This window comes from Lepidochelys kempii, chromosome 12, assembly GCF_965140265.1.
Source record: "Lepidochelys kempii isolate rLepKem1 chromosome 12, rLepKem1.hap2, whole genome shotgun sequence".
Lineage (NCBI taxonomy): Eukaryota > Metazoa > Chordata > Testudines > Cheloniidae > Lepidochelys > Lepidochelys kempii.
In genome coordinates this window covers 28,661,045-28,680,409 of record NC_133267.1, presented here as the reverse complement: position 1 = coordinate 28,680,409, position 19,365 = coordinate 28,661,045, and the positions used below count along the sequence as shown (strand labels likewise).

At 38.2% G+C, this 19,365-nt stretch overlaps 1 protein-coding gene across 5 annotated transcripts in view; it reads right to left on the bottom strand.

Annotated features, from left to right (window-relative positions):
- Positions 1 to 1,859: 1,859 nt before the first annotated feature.
- The window catches only part of CDH8 (cadherin 8), a 196,548-nt gene continuing 179,042 nt past the window's right edge, over positions 1,860 to 19,365 (bottom strand). For 3 of the 5 annotated variants that reach the window (XM_073307974.1, XM_073307972.1, XM_073307979.1), the window contains 2 exons: positions 5,297 to 5,548; positions 1,860 to 3,948 (listed from right to left, as the gene is read on the bottom strand). In XM_073307974.1, coding sequence (XP_073164075.1) covers positions 3,455 to 3,948; positions 5,297 to 5,548 — 746 coding nt within the window. In that variant the 3' untranslated portion in view covers positions 1,860 to 3,454. Of the gene's footprint in view, positions 3,949 to 5,296; positions 5,549 to 7,983; positions 8,058 to 19,365 lie in introns of those variants that run through there. The other 2 variants (XM_073307975.1, XM_073307977.1) reach the window with 2 other exon arrangements.

Genomic DNA, 19,365 nt, shown 5'->3' with positions numbered 1-19,365 from the left:
ATTTACTTTTGTATCCCAAATGAATGAGGTAGCATGGTGGGTCAGGGAGGAAAAGGTAGAATCTAAGTTAGCTGGACTCTAGGCTATTTAGGGCTTGTAAGGGATTTGGGGAATTTACCTTAGGAATTTGTAAATGTTATTTCATTCTAATGTAACCCATTTTACTTGTCATTTAAGTTGATCCAACAGCCAAATCAGCCTAATAAAAAGGGACAACAATTATTTTATGTGATTAAAAAGAGTATTTAGATAAAAATGTCTAAATCCTGCTGGAAAATGAGGGTTGGTCTGATTCTAATCCCAAGGATTATAAACCATCAACGTGGCACACAAATCATGCAGCATGATTCCTATCCAAAACAATTGCACACTGAACTAATTTCATCCACACACAGTGAGCAAGCACTGAAAACTAGAGGTCAACATTTCACTTCCTAAAGTGTGAAAGGACCCACAATGCCGTAACTATCCATTCAAAGTATCCTGAGTTTCCTTGTTTGCCGACTGAACCTTTTTGCCATTAATATTGTCAGATTTAAGAAGAAAATGTTGCACGTTACCATTGGTAGATACAACAGTTCCATTGCTTTTTTGCCCCCTCCTTTTCACTGTTGATGTTTATGTTTAGAAGCTATATGAAAGCACAATTAAAGCAATACCTACTAGTAGTGGTAACCTTATCTTTTCGACTGACAAAGATGAAATTTATGTCATGCTTTACCTCTCCTATAGTGCTAGTGATGGGATTTTTTTGAAATCTTATTACTAGGGTCACAGTCATGGTCTCAGACAGAGCTTTCAATCAAAAAGGCAATCAGAAGGTGATACATTTGTGAGTTTCCCTACAAAGGAGCCCTGCAAAGAGCCACAGTGAACAACAAAACACCTACTCAGGAGCTACTTGCCTTATATCTGTGTGTGGATATAAACAATAATCTCATCCATAATTTACATCACCTTCTTTTGCTCCAAGGAGTGTGGTCTAGATTAGAACTTGGTCTAACATCAGATGGAAATCAGCCCTTAACACTTGTGCTACTGTAAGATGGCACATTACACTACACAGCACACTTTCACTTTGGCCAAATGATTAATAGAGCCTTCACAAGAACACATTCGACTGTTATTGAAATATCTGACAAAATGTGTTGAGTTTAATTTGAAAATCTGGTGAATGCAGCTTTTCTATCTTTCGATGACTCCTCTGTTTAGTGTACATTGCTGAGAGCGTTGTGTAAAGCTATTCAGATGGAACTTGTGAATACAGCCTAATTTAAATAAATTGGAGACTTCATTAATTTCATTAAAACCTTTACAATGCATTTAGAAGTGGTGTTAGCATATTAGTTATCTGCAAACTGCAGTCATTAAAGGCAGCTGCGGCATAGCTGAAGCAAATGTCAATGTTTCCATTTTGAAATGCATGCAGAGTTGGGGCTGATGCGTCAAGCTACTTTTGTTTGTAGAAGAAACATAACTGAGATTCCTAGAGACAATAATTTCTTTTTATTGGCAACATTCAAAAAAAGTTTGGGAGGTTAATTTTCAGCATGGCACACAGAAAATTAGACATATGCATAAATCCTCTTGTGGTATGAGGTTGCTGCATGTTTAATTCTCCTTGCACTGTCCCCAAATTGCCCCAAACATCTTTTTCTTTTGTTATTCTGACTTTATCCCCTATTTTAAACAGGGTATTGATGTGATTACCAATAGTGAACTATTTAATTGATTAATAAATGACTGAAGAAACTGTAGCACTCAGAGGTTTATAAAGAACTTTTTAGCTATTCACAGCTGATGATTCCTCTCTGTAGGGTACAGGTTAAACTGAAAAGAAACAGTGATCACAAGAAAGGTATTTATAAAAATATATTTCACAAAGTAGGAAACAATACAGGAGTTTCTCTGAATACAATACATGAAGTAAATAAACAAATGATAATATAGCATCAAAACAAAGTAGAAAATTCAAATGATTTGCATGTAATACTCAGTTTTATTATACAATTGCTACTTCTAAATGGCAAGTTTGCATTACAAATTGAATATGCTTGCAGCTCCTAGTGCTGTTTTCTGTGTGTGTGCAAGAGCCCTGGTGCATCACCATGAATATTATATAAAAGAAATGCTAGTAACAGAAGCAGTAAAATTATGTACATACTGGTTCCTGCTCTAATACAGTGGAGAACTATAAGCATTGTTTTACTGTACTGTGTAATGTGTGGATTTCTAAAAGTCTACAGTTTAAATATTCACATGAACCAGTTTACTTCCAGCTGTTTGTGCTTGTATTAAAAATGCCAGTTACTAGATTTATGAAGAAAATATAAAACTGTCAAAAGTTTTTATCTGGGAAAGTTTTATTCCTGCCAGCATTCACTTAAAACTCAGCTACTGCAAATGGATAGGTTACTGCTTTAACCTGCAACAAATTGTTATTTTCTTTTCAAAATGTACATGTATTAAACATTGATTTTATATATAGAAAAAACTCTAAAGGTTTGTTAATGGATATAATTTAGTTTTCTTTATATTCTTACTCTATAGATTATTACCCTTAATAAATAAAATCAGTAATGGACATCAATAAAATATTTATTTCAAGGATTAAACAAATAAATTCAATCTTTAGCAATAAAATCATTAATTGTTTCATATATGTAAGTTCATCTCCTTTCACAGTTTCTTTTTCTTTCCCCTTTCAGAAGATGGAGTAGAGGATAAGAGTGTTCCTTCTTCTAGAAAACAATCGTCTTTTAAAGTAGGGTTTTGAACCCCCACTCTTGATCCTCAGCATATTGGTAGGGTTTATAATCCCATCACTGGAATGGATTAAGAACATGTGAATATTTTAAGGCTTGACACAATATTTAAAGATGACATTCAGTCTGTGGTTATGTGGCCAACAATTACTGTATGTACAATGTATGGTCACTGCACAGTAGAAGCCAGTAGGGATTTACAGTGTTGTTTCCATTCAGCATTGCAAAGAAGACCAGATATTGCTTTTAACATTTTTGTGGCAGGATCTTTGTTGGCAATGCGGAAACAAACCATTAGCTTTACATACTGACAGCCGATTCTGTTCAACAGCAGAATCATTGTAAGTCCATTATCTAGAAAAGCACCTTTTTCTTTTCATTCCTTTCATTTCACTGAAGATTATCAAAGATCCAAATCTCCATCTTCAGAGTGGTCAAGTGAATATCGAATATCCAAAGACTTCTAGACACTCCACATACTTTACTTCACACTCCACAAGACTTATACCTCCTAACATATACTTTTTTTTTTATTCAACATTACAATGAAGGTGATTTTATGATTTTTTAGATGACTGGCGCTAAACTTGCCTCTAAAACAAAAAGCCACATTAGTCGTAACTAATAACAGTGGCCCTAGAATATTATATGATCCTTAAGTCAAGAGTGAAAAAGTTTGTAATCCACTGTCAAGTTTCTTTGTCACTTTCTCCGACTGAGTAAAGTTCTCCAAGTCTTTTAAAGCGGGGACCCCATTCACTGAGGTAGTCAAAATTCTGATCTGAGTCTGATGTAGACGACTCCAAAGAACTAAGGGAACCAGCCACTGAGCCTCTTCCTTCATAGCCATAAATCTGGATAGAGTCATAAGGTGGAGCCGTGGGATCATTATCAGCTTCATGAAGCCTTACGTTAATAAATTCATCAACGTCAACACCATTAGGAACAGGTGCAAGCCCCTGCCTGGGCATAAATTGAAGATCAGGCTTAATATCCTTACGGGGTAAAAATCCATTAATTCCATCTGGATTTTGCAAAGTTGCAATGTCAAAAGCTTCTGTATCTTCTTCGCCACCTCCTTCATCATCATAACGGATTATATTTTCCCTCACGTCTTCCTCATCTTTGATAATCAGAGGCTCATTTTTATGTCTTCTCAATGTCACAAACAGCACCACAATAACTGTAAAAAAGCATCACAGGCTGATTAGTTAAGAAAACATCTAATCAAAACATCTGTAAACTAGATTTTTTTGTAGAGGGCTGCAGACGGTATCCTTCTACAACAGTAATAAAGCCATGATAAAAGCTGAAAGAGCTAGAAATGTAACACACTGGTGGAATGATGAAAATTTGATCAGGAGCTAGGGGGAAGGAGCTCTTCCTTCCTATTACTGTAACCCTATATTTATAAAATAGTTTATTTAGGCCCTTTTTAAAAAAAAAGTCAGAATTTTGAATGTCTCCATTTCTAAGCTTCACTTCAGACAGGTTTGGCCTGATTTTCAGATGACTGATTTCTGAGAATTCCCAATCCCAACCGAAATCAATAGGAACTGCTCAGCATCTCTGAAAATGAGACCCTAGTGCCTAGATGCACAAAGGTATTTAGGTACTTAACTCCCATTGATGTACTTTTATGAATCTGGGCTTACTTGTCTAAAGATGGGCAAGCAAAAATGGAAACAACCAAAATTAGGTGACACTTTTTGAAAATATGGCTCTGATCATAGTCACAGGAAGAAATCTTTTGTTGACCTGTTGCTCGAAGGCCATACAGTACCACAGGAAGGAGAGTGAAAATATAATTGGGGGGGAGGGGAGGGTTAGATCATGTTAATTTTAGAATTATCGGTAGGTGCACAAAGAGTTGGGCTTTTGTTACTATTTGTTGGTTTTGCAGCTTAATTCTGAAACCTGTTACTCAGCAGAGCAACAGGGCTCTTCCATCACAGTTCTCTTTTACTTGCTGATGTCATATTCTACTTTTTTATGTGTTTGATTCAAATATACTGTGCTGCTTATCTTGTAAAACTGCAATATCCCCTAAACCATTACAGTCTGGAATAAACTCATACAAGTCTTGGAAGAAATAGCACATAACAAATAATTCATTTTCCATCATCCACAATATAGTCTCAGTTCACCTTCTTATTCAACATTTCTAAAGCCTTATGTGACTTGGTAGATTTGATTTCATAATACAACTTTTATTTAAATTCAATTTCTATGTAAGGATCTTTGGAATAGGGACTGTGCTTTCTGTTTTTGTACAGCATCTAGCACAATAAAGCCAGTCCTGACTGGGTCTTAGGGCACTAATATAATTCATATATATTCTTTTTCTTCTTCTAGCCTTAGTCCCAGCTATATGCAATTGAAGCAATTCCTCCAAAACTCCACAGCTACTCAAATCTCTCTATATTAATACTAATAATTAGATAATATTTTTCCAGATAGCATCACCTTTACCATTTGGTTTCTTTGTTTATTTATAGTCATTTATAACCAGAAAAATGTTGAATACATACCTAGCAGCAAAATGATGCATGCTAATATGGCAATTAAGGCTCCCATACTGAGTCCAATAGGAAGTACATAAGCTTCAACATTACAGGACTGGACAACACCATCACTGCTGCAACCGCAGACCCGAATTGTAAGGGTGCTGGTGCTGCTCATGGGAGGATTTCCACTATCACTTATTATGATTGGTAAAAGATACACTTCTTGCTTCTGACGGCTGAATCCACTGTGCTTTGCCAAAATGCTGAGTGTATTATCTGGAAAAGCGAACATTTAAACAGTTGGATCATTTCAAAATAGCTGCTAAAACAATTTTCCCCTAGTTCATAAATCCCCCGCAAAAGCACATACAAACTGTGTCACGCACATCACCCCTGTTCCCCAGCCCCAGCCCCGCTTACCAGATACATAAGGCACTGACCTTCTCAGCTTGCCCATTCATAAAAACTAACTTCACTAAACCAGTGCATGGAAAAGCATTATTTTTTAAAGTAATCCCACCTGCTATTAGTTCATTTAATAAAATACTTCAATCAGTCAACACAAATTGTGTTTATTAATTTTACATTGAAGCTACATAGTATTGCTCCCGCAGTAAAAGAAGAATTTTTGTTGTTTAACGTGGCAGAATTGTATAGAAGAAAACCAAAAGGAAGTGATAGTTTGGATTAAAAACTGTGGGCCTGATTTTCAAAGGTGATTAACATTTATTTGAATGGTAGTCATTGGCACCTTGAAAACTAGACCCTGTTTTCTTTTGAAAAAAAATAAGAGAAACTGATTCCAGATCATCCTAGCCCGCAATCTTGCAAAGACTTATGAACATGCTTTAATTTTATGCATGGTAGTTGCCCCATTGACTTCAGTGTGTAAAGCTACCCTTTACCATTGGCAACATCTCCAGCATTGTGCACTGGAACTGAGCGCAGTCACTAATGCTCGAAGAGTGACAAGGGAAGAGAAGAGATTTGCCACAATTACAACTGGAAGAACTGCCTTCACTTTGGCAAGTTTTTTTTTTCCGGTGGTGTTTTAAACAGAATTTTGGTAGGTTGTTGGTTCGGAGATTCTAGGAAGTCACCATCAAGAGATCAGTTTTGGCCATCAGCTGCCTGTTTGTTGGCTTTGTTTTTTAAAGAGATATATGTGGTAATGAAGTTGTGCTAATATCAAGGATCACTCAGCTAGATGGTATACATGGGCATTTGCTTTACCCATGTGGTTAGGGTGAATATTTGATTTACGAATCACACGTACTGCTCTCACACATATAGTTAACCTCTTATACTCTCACAGCTTTCAACCACAGTGGACACAATTAAAACAATCAAGATTTAACTCCTGCAGTAGTTAAATTTACTGTGCTATTTGTGATATTTTAAATATAGGCAATACTGTAAATACTGTGATGTGGCAAATGTTGATTTTGTTTAATGGTACCTAATATATGTAGCTGTACATCAGATAACTGACTCAGATTCTCAAATAATTACTGAATTTAGTTCCTCGCTTAACATAAGAGATTTTCTATTGCCTTTAGGTAACCATAGAATCCAAGCATTTACCAGCCCACCCCTTTCTGATATAAATGATTTTGTATGTGGCAGAATGTTCACATTTTAACCACTATAAGTAAGCACTTAAAATATACAAGGGACTTTGATTTATTTACATACCTTTCATCTTAGCTTTTAACTGCTTGATTCAGAGGAACTAATAATAAAAATCAGTGTTTTGAGTTATGCCCTAACAAAATGCATGGTGATTCACGTTAACTTGATTTGTATATTCCTTCACGAAAAATAATAATAATAAAATAATTACCCCAGACCCCCTATATACAAGTATTATGATGTTTATATGTCTTTCTGAAAACCCTAATATCATTAATGGAAAATGGAAAGATAAAGCTATATATCACATTTGGGGCTGAAAGGTTAGATTGCACTCTTCTCAGTAACCTCTTTTCTCCTGTATTCCTACAGTAAATGTGCTTGAAATACTATGAAAAAAGCAGTCTCCTGATATCTTGTGTTATGAAATGGTTTTGACTTAATCGCTAAATGACATTTCATGGAAAGCAGGGAATTGAAGAGGGAGGATTGTGTGGGTGGAAGGGAGAGAAAATTGAAAGATAGGCAAAGTTCATACAACCGACAGATAGTACAAAGGCCCCTCTCCTGAGATGTGGCTGAAAAACATTCAGTGCAGCTCAAGAGGTGGTGGGTGTACGTGGGCACCAAGGTACCTCTGAGATACCTTTCTGCTCCCTTGATCCTAGTGCCATTCAGGTTTCTGGTCTACACTGGAACTCCCTTAAGGCTGTTCTATTTATACCAAATTTTCATGGCCTCAGGGGCCATTCCAACAGCAATAGATCACTGGGGCAGTGACCACTAGCATGAGCCCAACATAAAAGAAAGCATGCTCAGTGCCCCCAAAGAGCTTGAATCCTGTAAAATACAAAATAAACTGCAAGAAAGAGATGGAAGGTAGGGGAACGGGTGGGGGGAAGCTATTCAGGTGGTTGGTCACATTCTGATAAAGTTTTAAAAATATAGTGCTCTGTTCTTGGTGTGTGTACCCGCCCGTGCATGCACACACATTCATTTAGGTGAGGGTAGATAGAGAATACAGACAACTCCATACTACCCAACGATAATACCCTAGAAAATACTTACTAGTAGATGTGGTATTACTGATATAACAGGAGTAACTTCTATAACTGATTGAGCCTGTACCTGGGTATTAGAAACCGGAAAGGTTCTTGTAGTTGACCAATTAGTTCCATAAACAGAAGAAGAAAAGAGGGAGTTGGCTGGCGCTTAGAGCAGGGAAAAGAAGATTAGGACTCCTTGGAACCTACTTCTCCACTCGCATACACCAGTTTCATGATGGTGTAGCCACAAGGACTGGGTGAGAAATGGTTTTCCCATCCCATGAGAATGTAAGAGTTCAATAAATGTCTCCATCCCAAACTGGGAGAAAAAGTCAAATTCTCAAAAAAAAAAAAAATTGTGGTCCAGAACGCCTCCTCCCCCCCCCCCCAAAAAAAAAAACAGTTCAGGTCATTCAACACATTTTGTTTCAATAATTTCAAAACACTTTTTTTAGATTTTGACCTTGTTTTCCTCTTTTTTATTTTTTTTTTCATATAAATTAAGTTACATTTCTAACTGAAGTCATTTTGAACTAAAATCAAACCCCCTTTTTGTTTAGAAATTGTCAAAATGGTATATTTAGACAATTTAAAAACTTTTACTCACCATTTTATTGAGTCAGGAAACCTGTCTAAAACAACCCTTTCCTGTGAACAGTTTCAGTTTCAATGAATCAATATTTTTGGCAAAAAAAGTGTAATCAAAAATTTCCCAACCAGCTCTAATAATCACGTGGGGTGTGTTTACACTGCATCTGGCAACAAGTTTCCCAGCCACGGTAGACAAGCTCCCACTACCTTGAGTCAAGCGAGCACACTAAAAATAGCAGCATGGATGCTGAAGCTTGGGCTCCCAAGCCCACCTGACCCGCTGGATCTGAACTCAGGCGGTAAGCCTCTGCCAGGGCTGCAAAATTCATGCTGCTATTTTTAGCATGTGAGCTTGAGCCAAGCTAATGCAAGTCTATCTACCGAGGTGGGAAGCATGCTCCCAGCTGCAGTGTAGATACATCCATAGTGTAGCAGAGGAGAGAACCAGGGCTGCTTCTACTAGGTTCAATTTCAAACATCCCTCCTCCCAAAATTCAGGGGTGCTTAGTTTCACGGTTCTGATTTAAAGAGGACCTAAGTATTTAGATCTGCATTTGAATTTTAGAAATATTTAGAATAGACATTCAGACAAAGACCACCATAAATCAAAATAGTGAAATTATAAAGGAACATTTTTGAAGTTGAAGCTGATTAGAGCTGAATACCTCTCTAGTACAGAAAGGATTCTCCTTCACTTTTCAACCGTGGGAATCAGATTTTCCTTACGTCTTCTCAAGTTAGCAACAGTCACATCACAACTGATGGCACCATGGAGCTAAATAGATAGTCTAGTCCTTTCTCATGTCCTTTTTGGAATTATAGAAAGCATGCCTGTTTATTAAAGCTAAATTTCAGGTGTGAGTTCTCAAGGATTTAGACAATCCAAACAGCATCAAACTCCTTAATTATACCCCTTATTCTGTGTGCCACTCTGATGTAATGGAGAAGATATATGTGTATGGAATCAATGATTAGTACATCTTCAGAATGAAGCACAAACTGCACTTCTTTACACTGGTTAAAAATGTCAGAGGTGACACTGAAATGCACATATAGTAACAAAATCTCCCTCCGATCTCATACACACTCACCAGCGGAATTGCATGGTATCAAGCATCCAAATATAAAGAAAAAAAGCGACATTACTAAAATTATGCTGTAGTTTAGTTTATTTAAGGGGTTTTTTTTAAATTAACCTAATTTCTTTTGTAGGAATAATCTTGGAATATCCTAGCAGGGCACGTTCAGCAAGTTGTGTTTTCTCCTTCCTAGTCCCAGTCACTATTTTGGTGAGATTTTTTTTTAACACATTTCTGTACTTTTTTTTTTTTGCAATGACCATTTAAAGAGGTTTAAGCATGAGTTAGATCCATAATCCTTTTATTTAGTAAAACAAAACTAAATCCCAGTTCTCCACTGAGAACCACACCCCTGTGTTGAAGTCCATGGGACTGCACATAGTTCTCAAGGAGCAGGACCATATATGGTTGTTTTGTTCACATTGTTCCTATTCTCTCTTCTTTCTCCAGACATGATTTAAAAAAAAAAAAAAAAAAAAAAAAGCAGCTGAATGTCTTGGGCTCAATCCCTACCCTCTCGCTATCTTGTATCTAAGACATAGTCCTGCATGGGATAGCATCATGCATGGGGTCATTTTCCTATTGGGAGCTCCAGAGGGGCTTGTGCCTTAAACACATACAATGATTTCCAGTTCCAGAGACCCTCCCACAAAGAAACCACTTGCCTCTGTGACTAGCCAACTCTGCTAAACCTGGCCCAGCCTGTACCCTTTGGAAAGGGTAGCACTACTGTGAGTGCACAGTCTTTATGCTGGTTGAGCACAAAGCCCCCTTGGGAAGGCTCCTTGCATTCCATTCCTGGCCTCCTCCTCCTCTCCCCATTACAGACAGGAAGGGTCAGACACCGGCTTTGACATAAAACAAAAATATATATTTTTTGTTTGCAGCTCCCCCTTCTTTCTGACGCAGTCACTCTATTCCTATTCAGCCCAGTGTCACATGTTGAGGGTGTAGAACAGGCAGATTCAGATGAGTCATGAACAAAAAGGACAGGCTGTGCAAAGAGATATTCTCTTTACTGGGCCCTGCTTGCACAATGAGCTTCATAAATAGCTACTTCTCCCATGCTGCCCTTCCCCTATTACCCTTTCACACACAAGAGTGCATCTAAATCATTCAGCCACTAGGTGGCTCCACTGAAACTTCCATGAGAAAGAACACTGACTCACAAGAATAATGCAAAAACGGCAGCTGCCATTGCATGAAGAGGGGATTCATGTATGTTTAAAGATGTTTACAAACAATGCGATGACAACAGATCTTTCAGTTACAGCACAAGGAAGAGGGGATGGAACAATGTCTACTGGGAGGGCCAGAGAGGGGGAAGAGAGGAAGAACTGGAGAGCAATGTAAGAGGGAGGAATTGGATGCCACGGGGCTAAAGTGGAAGGGCAAAGTGTGTGTGGGGGGGAGAATTGGGGAAAACACATGGGAAAAGGACTGGAGAAAATGGGATGGAGGAGAACTGGGATGGGGACAATGAAGGACCCATTTTTTCCACCCTTGCTCATGCTGGGTGGTATGTTACCTTGCAAATAGTCCTATTGATTTCAAGAGGACTACTTCTCACCGAGTAAGGTACTACTCAGTATGAGTAATTTGGCCCAGAAGAAGGGGAAAAGAGAGGACTAAACTTGCTCTTTGGGCAGTGACTGTCATTTACTACATATTTATACAGCTAGCACCTAGCACCATGTGAGCTAAACCTGGCTGGCCTGTAGGTACCAACGTGATATAAGATGAGACAGTAGACAAAAAGAGGAGAGAGAGAGAGAGAGCTTTGTGAGCTAGAAGAAGACTACTGTTGAGCTAAATGATAATTAACCTTAAATATGGTGATGTAGATATCGAGGAGACACACGGGTGGGGATCAATCAGATGTGCCCACAGTGGTAACCTGAACCTGTCCTCAGGAAAAAAGCAGAGGGTGACATTAAGAAAATTGTTTTGACAATAGATAGAAGCTGCTAACTGCTGCTGTGGGAATCATGTTAACAACAGCCTCTAATTTGCCACCTCAAAGTAAAAGAAGAAGAAAATGTCACCTAGTGCTGCTGGAAATATGGCCTGTACATGAAAAGCAACAGCCCCCAGCTTGCCTTTTATTTAGTTCCTAAAACTTGAAACTTGCAAATAAATCACACCAGCTGATTACTAATAAATTCAATTTATCTGATTTGCTTTCCCCTCCCTGTGGACCCTTTCTTTATAGTACTTGTAGCTGCAAAAGCAGCAGGCAGCTCCTCCAGGAACAGACACCAATGCTGCTGCATGAATTAACTTGGCAGCAGATGCTCAGCAGGGTAGAGGATGATCACTCTCCACTCATCTCTCTAATTAACCTGCTGATCCTTCATTATAGCGCAGTCCATGTTATTTATTTATTCACACTACTTTTATCATAAAACAAAGAAAATTACATAAAGTGGGGGACAAAAAAAAACCCCAAAACCCTCCATGTATTAATAAAGCTCTGACTGAAGCTGACAGAAGCAGAGATATTCAAAACTGAGGTTCATGGATGCACAGAGGATTCAGACACACTGTTCAGAGAATCCATGAACATCCATAGTAGTCACAGTGACAAACACCCTTGCTGCTGAATTCTGCTATGAACTATAGGACATTGATGGAGTTCATTGGAATACCCAAGTTTCTTTAAATATCAGTTGTTCACTGGGGAGGGAACAGGAGATGCATTTTATCCTGAGGCCTGGAGAATGGTGTGATATGAGTCTGGAGTGAAGAATTAGGCCTCTGGTAGCTCAGTCAGCATAGTGGTCAAGAAATTTGTCGTGATTCAAGCAAAATTCTGCTGTTATTTACTCCAATAATTATGTTTTTTGTAACTCAGAGCAGAATTTGGCTTTGGCCATTTATTTTAACCAAACACAAAATTGGTAATTTAAGTCTGAGAATGAGTTTCAGTTTCTTGGCATGTCTCAATACAATGTACTTCAGTGGAGGCACAAAAATGGGAGTCCTGGAACAATGAAATATTAAGCATATGCTGATTGTGTTGTTTAGTGAAAGCATCATTTTGATAAATAGTTTGGCAATGTCAAATAAATCTGACATCCTATGGAATCACATTGTTTTGATTTCATTTGTGCACCTTATGTTTTTCTTGGAGTTTTTACGATGTTTCCCCCCTTTCACTCTCCTTGTGCTCAAAACTGGCTGAATCATTCTTGCTCAGACTTCCACACACACACAAAAATATCCACAATTTTGGATGGATACCAATCTTAGAATATCTCAGCCAAAATTATGAAAGTTTCAAAAATTACAAGGGACTAAAACGCAGGAGGATAGATTGGATAGTGTGCAACTTTATTTATGCCAGTTGCTGCCGCTCCTACTATCATGATACAAGGACCAACCCCAATCCACAATATGTGCAAAGCTTGAACATGATCTTTCTAATGATTCAAAAGCAGTTCACTGAAAATATTTAAAAATTAGCGTTGTGGCTGTCTCTGTACTTACAAGTTTTGTCTATAAGTGGATTTGCCAAATTCCCATAAAATAGACAGCTGTGGAAATATTTCCAGCACAACTGAAACCAAGAAGTGACAATGGTGCCAGTACTTGTAAGATGGCTAGTGTGATTTCTAGACCCAAATGGCATGTAAAAGCACCACTTAGAACTTGTTCCTGCACAGGGCTGAGTGCTTCCTGAAGGCTTCCATGAACCCTCAGCTCTCACTGAGCTGTTCTGAGATCGCTGGATGAAATGGTACAAGGGCAAGCGAAAAGTGTTATCACAATGCCCAAAAGTTTCAAAGTAAAAAGCCATGTTCATGTCAAAGTGTGTTGATTTTATTAAGCAAAATGCTAACCCAAAACATATGTACATAAAAGTGACATAGTAGACATGAGTGGGCTTTGTGACACTGGCACCAACCTTGATTAACCTGCATGTGAAAATAAAAAAGCTGGTCCTCAAAATGGAAAGACGCATACAGAAAATGCGATTTACAATTTTTAAGCGTTTGAAGAAAGTAACACCAGCAGTCAGTTTACATTCAAGTGTAACTTTGTGCATGCACTTCATCTTGCTTCTTTAATTCCTTGACACACTCTATTTACAGATCAGTAGATTTTCCTGCTGGGTAAGCTTCCACCTTCCTAGCTTTTTTTCTGTCTCTCTCTTTCTCTCCCTTTTACAGTGCTCTCAGAAAGATCAAATCATTAATGGTATTAAAGACTTTGTGGTAGAAATTATTATCTATGCTGGATATATTACTTACACGAAGAAAGAGTTTTTAATTGGAAATTTTACAGCTGGAAACCTCAGCACTGTAGAGCTGTGTATTTCTTCACATTTATTGGAGCTAATATGTATTGTACAGGGTTTGAATAAATACTATCATCATAGGTGGCTTTTTATATACACTTTGGAGAGCTAAAAAGCAGTTTCTCCATAATACAAAGAGCCCTGTCGGATAATATGGACAGCAGTAACGATATTCTTATTAAGATGTTCCGTGCATTTTAGAAGTGAAAATACGAGGACATTTCATTCATTTTTATCTCGTTCCATAAGTGATAGGAGTTCTCCTGGAGAGTTTTAAAGCATTTAATAATAAAGTCATCAGTAAGTAAGTTGGAATGGGAACTCTCACAAAACAAGCACAGAATCAAAGAAATGAAAGTCATACATTTAGTAGCCAAATATAAGTCTATAGAGGGGGAAAATACCAGACAAATGCTTGGAGAACATTTCAGCTCTTTACATGACTATTAATTCACTTTAATCCACATGACTATTAATCCATTATGCCTCCTTACTACTATTAACTATGATAAGTCAATGTCTTCAGATCACCTAGCAATACCTTGTTCATGTATTAACTTGCTGATTGACAATTATGGTCAAATTTTCAAAAGGTAGAGACCCCAGCCAACCCCCAATACATGCACATTGAAAGAACTCTAACTTAGATTGTTAGCTCTTTGAGGCAGAGACCATCTTTTTTCTCTCTGTTTGTACAGCACCTAGCACAATGAGGTCCCGGCTCCTTGATTTGGGCTCCTAGGCACTATAGTAATACAATAATAATAACAAATGAACACTTGGTGCCTCATTGTTCTACACACTGTACATACACAGTAAGAGACCGTCTCTGCATTGGAGATCTGACAGTGTTAAGTTGGGGTTTTAAGGGAGTCTAATACACAAGATAGATACAGAGCGGGAGGAAAGAAGGATTATTATCCCTATTTTACAGTATGGAAAATGAGGCAAAGAGAGATTAAATGACTTTTCTAAGCTCACACAGTAAGGCTGCTATAGACCCAGGGATTGAACCCAGAGCTCTTCAGTCCCACTCTATTGCCTTAATCACAAGACTACCTTCAGAGGGGTAGCCGTGTTAGTCTGTATCAGTAAAAACAACAAGGAGTTCTTGTGGCACCTTAGAGACTAACAAATGTATTTGGGCATAAGCTTTTGTGGAATATAACCCACCTCATCAAATGCATGGAGTGGAAAATACAGGAAGCAGGTATAAATATACACATGTGAAAAGATGGCCCCCACTTCGTAAGGCAACTCCCATCTTTTCATGTGCTGTATATTTATGCCTCCTTCCTGTATTTTCCACTCCATGCATCTGATGAAGAGGGTTATATCCCACAAAAGCTTATGCCCAAATACATTTGATAGTCTCTAAGGTGCCACAAGGACTCCTCATTGTTAAGACTACCTTACTTTCTTGTATTCCTCTATGTTAACACAATCACAGTGACAATAAAAAAATCAGTGAACCCCAAAACTGTAAATTTTTATTTGTAGAGGCAGGACCAAAATTAAGTACACACCAAACAAGTCACTCTCACAGTCCTGTACATTTGGGAACCCTCTGTGAGCTCAGCTGTTCAGGAACGCATTTCCTTTTTCTGGTTCTAGCAGACTCAGAGAAAAAGATCAATCTCTTTTCTAGCATCAGGAATTTAGGAGCTAACTCAAAGCCCAGCCCCTTCACTACTCACAATGTAACAGGAAACAGAAATCCTAGGTAAGGCTACGTTTATGTCATGGAAGTCATGGAAAACATGACTTCCAGAGACCTCCCTGTCATTTTCTGCTTCAGCGCCTAGGTCTATTGGACTGGAGCTGGAAGCCAGTGGGGCCAGGCAGGGATCCAGAAGGGCGACAGCCTCCTCAGGTTACCCCTACTGGTGTCCAGTGATGGGAGACAGCCTCTTCAGGGTCTACCTGCAGGGTTCCAGTGACAGGCGACAGCCTCCTTAGGGGGCCCTCCTCAGGGTTCCAGCCACCAGGGACAGCCTTGTGGGCATGGGGGTGTGTGTGGGGGAGGAACCCTGCAGCTCCCACCCACCAGGGTGGCAGGGGAAACCATGGAGCCGCAGTAGCAAAAGTCACAGGTAGGTCACAACTTCTGTTAATTTTTGTTTATTGCCCATGACCTGTCCATGACTTTTACTAAAAATAACCATGACAAAATCTTAGCCTTAATCATAAGGCTAGCCCTGCGTTGTAAAACTGGTCTAGGAATCCCAGACTATGCTAGCATACAAGGCACAGACACTAGTTCATTGCTCATGAAAGGATTTTATTTACACTGCTGAAAGATACATCTGTGGTTCTTTTACTTAACGATGTTCTTTAGTGTCACACATTTAAACCGTTGTAAAAGGGGAACACAGAACAGGACTACTTTTGATGATGCAAGTTACCATTGCAAACCATATGAGTAAGTGAACATGTGATTAATTTCATTGTGGGAGAGGAGATACAGCATTTTTTTTTTCTAGAGCAAATTGAATGCTTTGGAATACCTAGTTGTATGCCATGTACTTGTAGATGTGTCAGTCCTGGGATATTAGTGAGACAAGGTGGGGGGAAGTAATACCTTATATTGGACCAACTTCTGTGGGAGACCTGAGTTCAGTTCCTGCTCTGCCCTAGCTTGTCTCTCTCATCAACTAGTCCAAGTTGGTCCAATAAAAGATATTACCCCACCCATTCTAAACTACCTGGTGCATCACACATATATAACACCATACAGTAGGTAGGTTCACATGCAAGGTCTGCTTTGAAAAAGGATATTTTAGTAAAAACAAAACGAAGTCATGCTGATCACAAGCACAATATCGCTTGAGTAAAGCCTTTGCATAATCTATACAATAAAGATAAAAATGTCCCATTGAACCAGAAGGCTTACTAAAATAATCTGAAACTAAATTATGTAGTTTTTATGCTACTTTTTGGGTGATCTATGATAACTAAGCTTACAGGCACAGAAACATTCATGGATATTTCAAAATGATCTGCTTTTCATGAGAGCCAACATTTATGATGTATCTTCTGAAAAAAAACAGATTGATAGCTGCTATCAAATTTGATAGTAGATACCAGATACGAAGAAAAAAAATTGCACTGTACAATTTTAGCTGGCTGATCAAATTATGTCATTTACATCCTATTATGTCACATGTCATGCTGACACATGGCTGTGGAGTATAATTTAAGTCACATCATAGATGGTGGACATACACAATGTAACTTCCTAATTGTGAACTCTATTAGTCTGGGGAAATAGCCTTCCAAGAGAAGTATGGAAGACCTAAATGTCTTGAATCATTTAAAATACTGAATAAAATACCAGAGAACCTAGCAGAGAGAACAATATTGCACAGATGGGGAGATCCACTGGATAATTTCATAAATCTTGTACATCCCTAAATTTATGGTTCTCTGCCAACAGCTTAAATAATACTTGTTTATAACATAAATTAACCACTGGATCAACTGGTGGATAATGAGTCTAATGTGTTTACAGAGTATCTATTCCTATGCTGAGATTAAAGTGCACCACGAAGAATTTCAAAATAATGAACAAACTATTTTCTGGTTTATTGTTATCATTCTTATAAGTTAAAATTCCTCAGAAATGAAAAACAATAATGTTTATTCTGCTCTAGTGCAGCACTGACATAAAAAGGGATTATTTAAGTAATAAAAAATAGAGGCAAACAATGCCAAGGTGAAGGAATGGACATTTTTTCCTCCCTTTTGAAAAATGTGAACTTTAAATAATTGTCTGAATAATTTCTAGTTCTATGCCTTTGGAAAAGTCAGAATTTTAGATAATTGTCCCTTAAGTATTCTAAAACTTTCCTGTGACCTTTAGTCCAGCAGAGCTGTAATCATACATACTTGTATGGTCATTTCTAGTCTAGTGGCAACTATTATATTATACATTTGGGTCTGCTAACCCTTTAAAAGCTGGATAGAAACTGCTTTGTCTATGAGGTGATCATACAGAAACTTTGTACTGACAGTATGAGACTGTATTTGTTTTATCTTTAACAGAAAGATGAAGAAACAAGTCAATAATTCAGATGCAGAATCTCTACTTTTTTTTTTTAACTTACATGCAACTATGTATGCCGAGGAATAGGGAGGTACAGAGGACAGCAGATTTGGTTTCCAGATCTATCTCATGTACCTATATGGTCCCCATCACCATGCAGTCTTGAACTGATTTATCTTCCCAACACCCCATGTGAGGGAGGAAAATGCTACCATCCCAATTACAGATGGGGAATTGAGGCAGAGTGACTTGCCCAGGGTCACACAGGAAGTCTGGGGTAGAGTAGGAACTGAACACCATCCAAGTTAGTGCTCTAGCCACTGGAACATCCTTCCTCTCTAAACTCCTATTGACTTCAATGGGGTCAGGTTTTCACCTGAAGTTCTTATCATAGAATCATAGAATATCAGGGTTGGAAGGGACCTCAGGAGGTCATCTAGTCCAACCCCCTGCTCAAAGCAGGAACAATCCCCAATTTTTTCCCAGATCCCTAAATGGCCCCCTCAAGGATTGAACTCACAACCCCGGGTTTAGTAGGCCAATGCTCAAATCACTGAGCTATCCCTCTGTATATTGTAACCTTGTTTCTGTTATTTCTCTATTCCATAGTTGCCTGGTTTTAAAAAAAAATCACTGCTAAAAATAAGAGTCTCTTTTGTGTCTTCAGCACACTTTGTCTTTATCTGAAATGGCAGAATAGTCACCTGGGATACTAACAGATTTAGGGTCAATTTCTGCTCTCAGTTACACTGTTGGAAATCTGGAGTGACTCCATTAATTTCAGTGACCCTTGGATTTTGGTCTTCCCTGTAATTTCTGTGTGTTTTCTCAGTATTAATTGCCACTTATGTGTTTTTCTTAAGAAAGGATGTAGCAGACTTCAGCTGAACCAAGAGGACTCCAAGCTGCAAGTGGAACATCCCTGGCCACATAAAATTTTGTGTGTATGAATTACCACAATTTTCACTGAATTGCCTCCTGTACAACTTCTTTACAGTCAATAGCCTGAGTCTGATCTCACTCACACAGACTCCAGTGGAGCTTCTTCTGATTTATACCCTTGTAAATGGAAATTGGATTCAGACCAATGGAATTGCAAGAGTCATTAAGTTAGCACAAAATTTGGCTCCTCAGTTTTGCCCAGTGTACTCAGTTAGCCAGACACCTTTTTTATTTGTAATCATATTGTTTTGACATGTTGAACATTTCATTCGGATCACATCTCCACATATCACGTGTGTTGAACGTTGCAGCTGTAAACTATGAGAATTAATGCAAGATGCCAAGCTCTAGTATGGAAAAGAGATGAAATGGTTGTCAGATGTGCTTAGCATTAAACATACATTATTAACATGGTAATTTGCATCGTCTAATGGATCATTTTCAGCATCTATATATTA